At 42.8% G+C, this 9,806-nt stretch overlaps 1 protein-coding gene across 2 annotated transcripts; it reads left to right on the forward strand.

Annotated features, from left to right (window-relative positions):
- The first annotated feature begins 5,728 nt into the window (after positions 1-5,728).
- Positions 5,729-9,806, forward strand: LOC102703799 (probable glucan 1,3-beta-glucosidase A). Of its 2 annotated transcripts, none has more exons than XM_040527253.1 (10): positions 5,729-5,854; positions 6,264-6,370; positions 6,467-6,586; positions 6,870-7,049; positions 7,207-7,365; positions 7,450-7,619; positions 7,704-7,856; positions 8,173-8,525; positions 8,651-8,827; positions 9,328-9,806. In XM_040527253.1, exons 1-10 carry the CDS (start codon positions 5,734-5,736, stop codon positions 9,405-9,407), a joined length of 1,620 nt encoding a protein of 539 aa, XP_040383187.1. In that variant the 5' UTR covers positions 5,729-5,733; the 3' UTR covers positions 9,408-9,806. The 2 variants fall into 2 exon arrangements, with proteins under 2 accessions (XP_040383187.1, XP_015695729.1); XM_015840243.2 differs by lacking the exon at positions 5,729-5,854 and adding an exon at positions 6,050-6,147.

A 9,806-nucleotide genomic window follows, 5' to 3' on the forward strand; every position in this document is an offset into this window, starting at 1 on the left:
AAAAATAGGGGTTTTTTTACCATACTTGAAAAGTACCTCAAGGTACTGAGAATTTTAGTACAAATTCCATACTTTTTACACTAAAAAGTATGATACCTTGAGGTACTTTTTCAAGGATGGTAAAAAAGCTCTAAAAATAGGCCTAGCACTTAGCTCCTCCAGGAAGAGCCGAAGGCATAGTATAGCTCTCTGAGAAGCCTTGGATGCAAGTATAGCTCTCTCCCGTTCTCAATACAATCTAGTAGGAGTGCGGTTGTTATTCTCTGGGAGGCCTAAATTTGGGTATAAGTCTATGTGCTCTGTGTAGTTAGTCGAGCAATTACAACCTTTAAATCTTGCTACGGAACACCAGGGACTTTACTAATCTCTATATACACGACTACCAGACGTCGACATGATGCAAATTAGTCTATAAGATTTGTTAGAAAGTGTGTTTTCATGTGAGTTACTAAAACAATGGCGAACCATCACAACTACAAAAACCTTTAATAGAGACACCTTATAGGTGTATATTCATTTAAACTGGCACCTATGAGACATTTTCACCTCCCACGTGGGTCTAAAATTAAGAACTGATACATATAATATATTATAAGTACTAATTTTTATTTAACCGACATGGATAATAATCTGATTCGATTAAATACCAGTAACCGCCTGCCCCGAGCCTCTCCTCCTCTCACTCTGCCACAACCCCCTCCTCCTCTCGATTGTCTCCCCCTCCTTTTCGCCACTCTAGTAGCTTTCCCCATGACAGAAACAAATCCGACTGCCATGAGCTCGAGGGCGTGTGGATCCAACCGCCATGAGCTTGGCAGCCTGGCAGGTGTAGGTGGGAAGCGAGCGCGGGTGGCTAAAGTGAGGTGGTCATGCGGCGGCGGCTCCCATCCTAGTCTCCTAGAGCAAACATGTTAGGTCAACCTCCTCCTTCCTCCACTCCACCGGTCGGACTTGGATAATGTCGGAAGCTCCAAGCGGTGGCGGCGGCTTCTCCCCTCTCCCATGGCTTCGGCTTCAATTTTCTTAATGTATTCCATTATCTATTAAATGGGTGTTCACGTGTAGTGTATTTGTGGATGCTCTTGCTCTTATTGATCAATATTCATAGTGATGCATGCATCTGTGACCGGTTTACAGTGATGTTCTTAATCTGTTCAATGTATGTTGTGTGGATGTTGACTAGGCAGAGTATTGAGTATGAATTGATTAATTTGTGATTTGGATGATATGAAGCCGCTTGAGGTATCAGCTCGAATTGAGCGGATACATCAAGTTGATTTTTCTTATGAAATCATGTACCCCTTGTTTATGCTGATTATTGGAACCGACACTTATGAGGGGGGGGGGGGGCTCATAGCCTCATAGGTGCCATCAATTTGGTGTCGGCTCCAAATTTGGCACCAAAGAGGATTTGTATACAGTAGTGCGTTTTTCTCTGACGTCGTCGCTCCTCTAATGAATTTAAATAAATCATAAGTTAAAAATAATCTTTGTTGTTATGACTACTTTGCTTTTGACTCACGTTGTAATTTTCGAACTTTAAGCCCATTCGGAACCCCAGAAGCTGCCTAGAAGTCAGAGCATGCATGATACACATACGACCGTATAGCAAGGACAATGAGCCTGTTTGGGGGAGCTTCTCGTAGCTGCAGCTTTTCCCAAAAGCTGCTTCTGCCAGAAGCTGCCCCAAACGGTTCATAGCTTCTGAGAATCTATAGTTACAGATTCTGGAAAATGAACTAAGAATCCAGAATCTGGAGAAGCTGGGTTTAGGAGCTTTTCCAAATTCTCAGAAACTGGCTGCCAAGCAGCTGCTTCTTAGAATCTAAATCTCCTCCAAACAGACCCAATGATCGATGCTTAGAACGTTGCAGGCAGCAAGGAAGCAAGGACTGGACTAAAGTACAGTAAAGTTCAGGAATCCAAGGAAAGCGAAACCGATGTCCAACCTGAACCACGCACTCTGATAAAAGTAGATCAGCGAAGCCATCTGATCTATCGAACACTGCGTAGTGCGCTAGCAAGTAGCAGTAGCATACGACCGAGCTCCGATCTTGCAAAAGAAAGGCTATTAATTTGCAACTTCGCCGACGTGGGTTGCCATGCTCGCGTAGGTAGTAGTCGTCGTCGTCGTCGCTTTGGATCGAGCAGCTAGCGCCGATCGATGCAGAGATCGACCAGGGAAAGCACTGTGAAAAGATGATTGACAAAAGGCTACGTGTTCCTGCATGCCCTGGCAACGATTTGTCATTTTCAAGCCTAGCTAGTGGCACGGCACACGGGGAATCGCCAGTAGCTTTGGTTTCATATATTCGGTAGATGCAAGCAGACGTAGGCTGTCCCACACGGTCTACTGCTTGTGGTTGTAGGTGACAATGCAGATTACTGCGTTTCTGGGACGACTTTCAGAGGGAGGGGGAAGATGTGTCTTTCGTTCATCTCACCCCCCTCAAAAATCGGATGCCAATTCGATCAGGGCATGGGCCCTATCTGCCTGTGATATTCTCGATCAAGGCCAGAACCGCTTGTGAGGCTCCTGCAAACTGTAATCCCCGACAGTGCCACGTATGTTCACCCGAAAACAGAAGCTGGTTAGCTGAGGATGACGCTACATAATGCTACTATCGCCTCTATTTTATAATATAAGCTTATATAGTATTTATCGCCTCGTCCGTTCTATATTATAAAATTTTCTAAGTTTGTATAGATTTATCTGTGTATTAGTATATATGTTTTGTACATATATCTAGATTTATTATCATACATATGAATCTAGGCACAATCAAAAAGTTTTATAACGTGAAACGGAGGAAATATATTTATATAAATGTTAATAAATCTAAACATATATACAACCAATATAAATTTATCAATAGATTAATATAAGAGTAGCCAAAACATCTTAGGCCATGTTCGGCAGTGAGGAGAAGGGGTTAGTTATCCGGTGCGAAAAACGTTGTAATAGATTATTATATGATTAATTATTAAAAAATATAAAATAGATTAATATGATTATTTAAAACAACTTTTTTATAAAAAAATTTGTAAAAAATACACCATTTAGCAGTTTGAAAAACGTGCGTACGGAAAACGAGGGTGTTTAGATATCTTATTCATTCATTGTATCGAACGCAGCCTTAGTATAATTTAGTATTTCCTCTGCGTACAAATGTTTGATGTTGGCTTATACAAAAAAAGTTAGGAGAGAGAGTATAACGGTAGTCGCATGCATGCCTTATCTCTCTCAAGATGTAGTTGTTACTCACAGTTATAGTAGATGTTTTGCGGTAGCAACTTGGCATGTGGGCGCGTGCGACACGGCTGGGCCGGCCGCCGGTCGCGCGCCCGCGCATGCACGGTGATCTCAGGGCGCAGCGAAACTGTTCCGCCGGCGGGACATACACGTACGCGCGGCCGCTCGCGCGCGGGCATCACAACACACACAGAGCGCGGCGCGGCGTCATGCAGCGCCTTTCACTCTGCGCATCATGCGCACAGTACGTGCGTGCGTAGCAGCTATTCTACTAGCTGGCTAGCTAGCTAGCTGTAGCTAGCCAGGGTCTGGGCGAGACGCACATGCCGCGCTCCAGAGCGCGCGAAGCAGAAACAGTAATTTGCGCCGTCGTGGCGCGCGGCGGCCGGCGAGCAAATATTCCTCTAGCTCATGCCTATTTCCACGTCCGTTACATAAAGATGTTTGACTTTTTTTGGTTGTAATATTCTTTTATTTAAAAATTTAGTATAAATATAAAAAATAACAAGTTGTGCTTAAAGTTTTTTTTATAATAAAGTAAGTTACAAGCAAAACAAATGATATTTTCATAATTTTTTAAATAATACAAATGATCAAACATTGTAAGTAAAAACAGTTAAACATCTTACATTATGAAATGGAGTATTTGAGAAGCTTAAATCCTCTGTTTTTTGTTTTTTTTCTTATGTTTATTTGAGAAAATTTAAATTTTATAACTTTAAATATAGAGTTGATTTTGACGTTGTTTTATCGTATTTATTTTTTAGCTTTGTCTTTCAAATTGCTAATGAGAAACGGTTAATAAGAAACACACTTCTCATAATCTCGAAAAAGCTTGATTCATCTTTTGGATTATACAACTTAGATTCAGTGTTGTTCAAAAAAGATTTTTAACTTTTAAAGATTATGTAAGAAGATACACCCGATCGAAGCTAACCAAACAAACCTAATTAATGTATCGCTTGCCATGGCCAGGCCGCCTCTCTCCTTCTCGTGTGCTTTCTCCCTGACTGCTTAGCTTGTCTTGGCTATAGCTCTCTGCTGCGGTTTTTGGTCCTTTTCGCTTGCCCGAGCGAGCACTGCACGCTAGTAGTAGCTAGCTAGCTGCCACGTTTGTTTCTTTTCGTGCGTGTTTCTGCATGACTGCAGCTGCCTGCAGAGTGCAGACTGCATGCATGATTTGCCAATTCGCGACGAGCATCGTACGTGCTCATTAGTCTGTCTCTCGTTGGGATACGCGACCGATCGAATGCTGTACTCAACAGAGCAGCAGAACCTTGGAATGAGTATTCATCGACCGTTGCAGCTTGCAACATGTACACGATCGAGCTGCGTAATTCTAGAGGCTATCCCCGTCCCAAAATACTTTTAGGTTGTTTAGCGGTAATTAACAGTCTAATAAAATTATGATATGTCTTAAAAGATAAAAAAATACTAGTGAGAGGTTATGCCAGGATAAAATGAGGAAAAACTAAACAAGAAATAAATTGTTGTGGCAGGTACAATGTTAGAAATATTTATGTTTATGTACAAAATTTAAAACTTAGAAATAATTCTATGTTAGAACATGGAACACAAGGACGCCAAAATATGCATGTTACGGTGCTAGATGGTACTCGGTCGATCGATCATTCACTGAACAAGAAGAGAGTAAAATTAAATAATTAGTACTAAGTCCCAGCAGATGCTCATTTTTGTCGTCGTGTGTTTGGATTAACCGAGGCAAAAACATGCCGAAAAGAACCAGCACGGAATGTTGGACTAAATTAACGGTACTATTCACGGCCCGCATCACCCCAAGAACACCTTTTGACTTTGCGAGCAACAATTATTCGACCTCCCCGTCATTGTTAATTGGCGCCGTTAGTTCTTAATTAGGACAGAGAATCTAACCCAAACCCGACAATTAGCACGTTCGACACGCACGACCACATATAGTCCGAGCCCCTGACTGACTGACTGCAACGGTTAACCATACTTAAATTCTGCTCAAATCTATAGCTATGGCCACTACGTCGTCGTCACAGCGTAGCATAAAGTAGCAAAATTTTTTAGACGAGTACTACTGTAGTAGATAGCTAGCTTGTCCATCAGCTAGAGTAGTTAGCTAGCTAGAGACAAGATACGGTGACTGCCTACCTAATCCTGCTCCGAAAAAGGATTCTGCCGCCGAGCTGGCAGAGGGGCCGCCGCTGTCGCCGTTGCCGTCGCCGGCGGCGGGCGGCGTACGTGACACTGTGGCAGCTCCTGTGTCTCCCAGTCAGTGGGCTGGGCGAGATAGATGGGCCTTGACCAGCCGAGATGAATGGGAGTACGCGGGCTGGGCTTGAATTGGTCCGGGCCGGCAACCGCGATGTCACCTTACCTCGTGGGCTGCACTCCGCGGCCCATTAGTAGAGATGGGCCGCGAGGAGGCCCACCTAGCACCATCCACCTCCGCCGCCGCCGCCGCCACCGCCGGTGCGCCACCGCACACCGGCATGGGGGAGACAGAAAAGGCGGCGGGAAAGGAAAGCGAGCAGCTGGAAGTGGAAGCAGTGCGTGTGGTGTTCGGCGCTTGCGTCGCCATCGTTCTTTGGGATGAACTTTGCGATAAGCAAGGTATAGTTAGTGTCGCCAAAAGGGGCGGGATTCGCTGCCTCCTCTCTCCATTGTCTAGCCCAGCCATGCACGCAGCATGATGCGGCATCGCTCTCGGTTTTTTGCCGCGGATAGGATTGGAATCTTCCTGTCGCTCTCCTCCTATACAAGTGTGCTCTCGCCGTCTCGCGGGGCCTGCCCCTGTTTCTTGTGCACGCCTGCTGTTCGATGAATTGCCCACATGGGGCTCTCTCGCAGTGGCGTGCTGGTCCTTGGGCTTGTGTGTGTGTTCCAACTGTCATATTCTTCTTCAGGTGAGGAGAGCACCTCATGGCTCTCGGTCATGGTGCTTTACTCAGTGTGTGAGCTAGTTCTTGCTGCCATGGTTAGGAATGGGAGGCTTAGAGTGTATCTGTTCTTGTCTTTGCAGATACTGGCTTCACCAAGGTTAGGGGGGTGAACCTGGGGGGCTGGCTGGTGGTGGAGGGGTGGATCAAGCCTTCCTTGTTTGATGGCATCCCGAACGGGGACATGCTTGTAGGCTCTCTGGTTCTTGGAGGTTTGGAGCTCATGTTGTGGGCAATGTCTTGCATTTTGCTTTCTTCTCATTTGACTGCCGGGTTTTCGCTTCAGGATGGCACACAGGTGCAGCTTAAGTCCGTGGGGCTCCAGAAGTACTTGAGTGCTAGCGGAGGTGGTGGCGGGAACTTGACAGTGGATCAGGATGCTGCTTCAACGTGGGAGACCTTCAGGGTCTGTTATCTTTCCTGTGTCAATGCTGAAGCTTTTAACTATTCATGAATCGACAGTACACTTATCATTCACATATATACTCAGTGTCTATTTGGAGATTCTGTGCAATCTGCGACATTATCTTCAGTTTTTAGTATTAGGAAACTATTTTTGTTCCTGGAGTTAGGAAACATCTAGTACAAATCAAGTGCTGTAAAAAAATCAATAGGACCACCAGGTGCTTAAGCCACTGGTTAATAACGGCTGAGTTTCCATTCTAATTTCATTTTGGTGCTCCTATCAGCTTTGGAGAGTTTCTTATCGTGAATATCAATTTCGGTGCATCAAAGGTCAGTTCTTAACAGCAAGTAATGGAGATGTGATCTCAGCAACTGTAGATTCACCAGGAGACACTGAGACATTTTACATCGAAAGGAACAATTCAATGCTTCATATCAAGCTTTTAAACGGGGGCTATTTGCAGGTTTTATCATGGTCTCAATCTCATGCATTCATGCTGACAGATGGTAGAAACTATGCACTGTCATCAGATACCTTTTGATAGAGAAGAAAATTGAAAGTCTAAGTTTTGCTTCATGTTACATCATAAATGGTGACATAGTTGACTCTCCATTTTTCAGGTCACAAACAATAATCAGCTCACTTCAAATTATCCTTCCCAACCAGGATGGGATGATGGCATGGCAACATTTGAAATGACGATAGTTGCCAACAACTTACACGGAGATTACCAACTTGCTAATGGGCTTGGGCCTGATCAGGCAATGGTTGTCTTAACTGTAAGCTCCTTAGTTCCAGAGCTGTGCTATTCCCAAGGTTTTAGTGCACATCGTTTCTCACTTACTGTTCTACTCATTTCACAGGAACACCGAAAAAACTTTATCACAGGAAAAGATTTCTATTTTCTCTCACAAAGTGGTATAAATACAGTTAGGATTCCAGTTGGATGGTGGATTGCATATGATCCTAATCCACCTGCTCCATTTGTCAGTGGTTCCCTGGATGCCCTGGATAGAGCATTCTACTGGGCACAGTAGGTCTAGACTCTAAACTGTTATTGATAATTACTATTTCCTTTCAAGTCTGCATGGTATGGAGGTTCTGATTTTGATATCAGGATTTATGGCTTGAAGTGCATCATTGATCTTCATGCGGCCCCTGGCTCTCAAAATGGAATGGAGCACAGTGCAAGTAGGGATGGTTCAGTAGATTGGCCTTCAGCAGCTAACATTGAGAAAACACTGGATGTCATTAATTTTCTAGCTCAAAGGTAGCACAGATTCGTCCACTATTTTTTCTTGTTTGCCATATGATGAAAATTTTGCTTTATGTGAATGAAATGTTCCTTCATTATGCCATTGGTGACATGAGGACAGGTAAGGGCTCCAAGTTTTTTTGTTTTTTTCATTCATCTGAAATCATCTCCTGCTTGAAATGTGATTACTATGATAAATATGTTCACTAATGCAATGCACCACATTAAGGAGCCATTGGGTCCACTGAGTACTATCCAAAATAACATGGAAAGCAAGAATCTACATAACATAATTTCCATAGTTCTAACAGGACACATTCTTTATTTGCAGATATGCAAACAACCCTCGTCTTCTAGGTATTGAGCTATTGAACGAGCCTTCTGCAGGTGCAGTACCGCTAGACACTCTAGCGCCATATTACAAAACAGGATACCAGATTGTACGAAGTTACTCGGACAATGCTTATGTTATATTCTGCCAGAGGATTGGGAATGCAGACCCAATGGAACTTTATCAGGCTGACCTGGGTCCAATTAACACTGTTGTTGACTTGCATTACTACAACCTATTTGATCCGTTTTTTGAAAAACTCAATGCAACAGAGAACATACAGTTCGTATACAAGAACAGAATGCCTCAAGTGCAAACCCTGAATAAAGTAAATGGACCTCTTGTTTTTATTGGTAGGCCCTGCAACATCGATTTTCAATGCTCATTCTTTGGGTAGTTCCATTTTTCTCTGTGATCAACTGATAGTGTTTTCTCAAATTATCCAACCCTTTGCAAAATAAACTGTCTCATTTTGCAGGGGAATGGGTAAATGAATGGAATTTGACAGGCGCTTCACAAACAGAATACCAGTTGTTCGGAAAAGCTCAATTAGAGGTCTATGGGGAAGCCTCGTTTGGATGGTCTTATTGGACAGTCAGGTGCAACAGTGTGCACTGGGATTATGAATGGAATAAAAGGAACGGGTACCTCATTGGTAAGCAGTTCATCCTGTTCTAACTTCTCCACCTCTGTTTTCCAATCCAATCATTCTATGCATTCTATTATCAGTATATGCAGTATGATTGCATCACTGTAAGCTTTGCTTGACGCCATCCATGATCCAAGTCACTACATATTTCATTTATTAACATTGGCATATGCCATCAAGCTATATTAAGGTTGTATGAGTTAACATTGTTATATGTCTGTATTTAGTTATATTAAGTTTGTTTACTCTACGAGCTTTTTTATCATCCTTGAAAAGTACCTTAAAGGTATCAAAAATTTAAGTATAGGTACTGTACATTTTACATTAAAAGGTGTGATACCTTAAGTTAAAAAAGCTTCACTTTTTACATTAAAAAACTTGGTACCTTAAGGTACTTTTTGAAGGAAAAGCTCTTACTAGAACTTAGATGATTACAGCGTTTCGCGTTGCAGTTCGATCCAGCACTCTCCATGCCCTGTATTAACATATTTTTTTTCTCTCTGCAGGTGGTTCCCGGTTGGAAAGACCAAAGTACATGCTTCTCGTTGCAGGATGCCTTATTTATCTTTTGTCTATACTGACATGATACTAGAGACTTATCAGCAGAAGATAGAATAATAGAATTCCTCTCACCTTGAGGCATTTTTTACGGTTCATTCTTTTTCTCTAGTCTGTACACTCCAATACAAGCAATGTCCATTATCTGGTCAAGGTTTTCTCTACTACTCTGCAAGGGGGAGTTTTGTCCGTCTGCCCACTCGTCTTATCACGGGGAAGTTTTGTTCCCTCTTGTACAGAAAAAAAAAAGAAACAACCCCAACTAATAAAATTGATACACACATAAAAACGTCCCATTTAGAAAAACCAGATTAGGAAAAAAAAAATGAACCACATGTAACTATTGGCCAGACCTTTCTTCAAATCCGCTTGCCAAGGGCATTTTACTGTCTTTATAGTAAATTGAGTGCAGCCTTTGTTGAACCTA

This window comes from Oryza brachyantha, chromosome 8 (assembly GCF_000231095.2).
Source record: "Oryza brachyantha chromosome 8, ObraRS2, whole genome shotgun sequence".
NCBI lineage: Eukaryota > Viridiplantae > Streptophyta > Magnoliopsida > Poales > Poaceae > Oryza > Oryza brachyantha.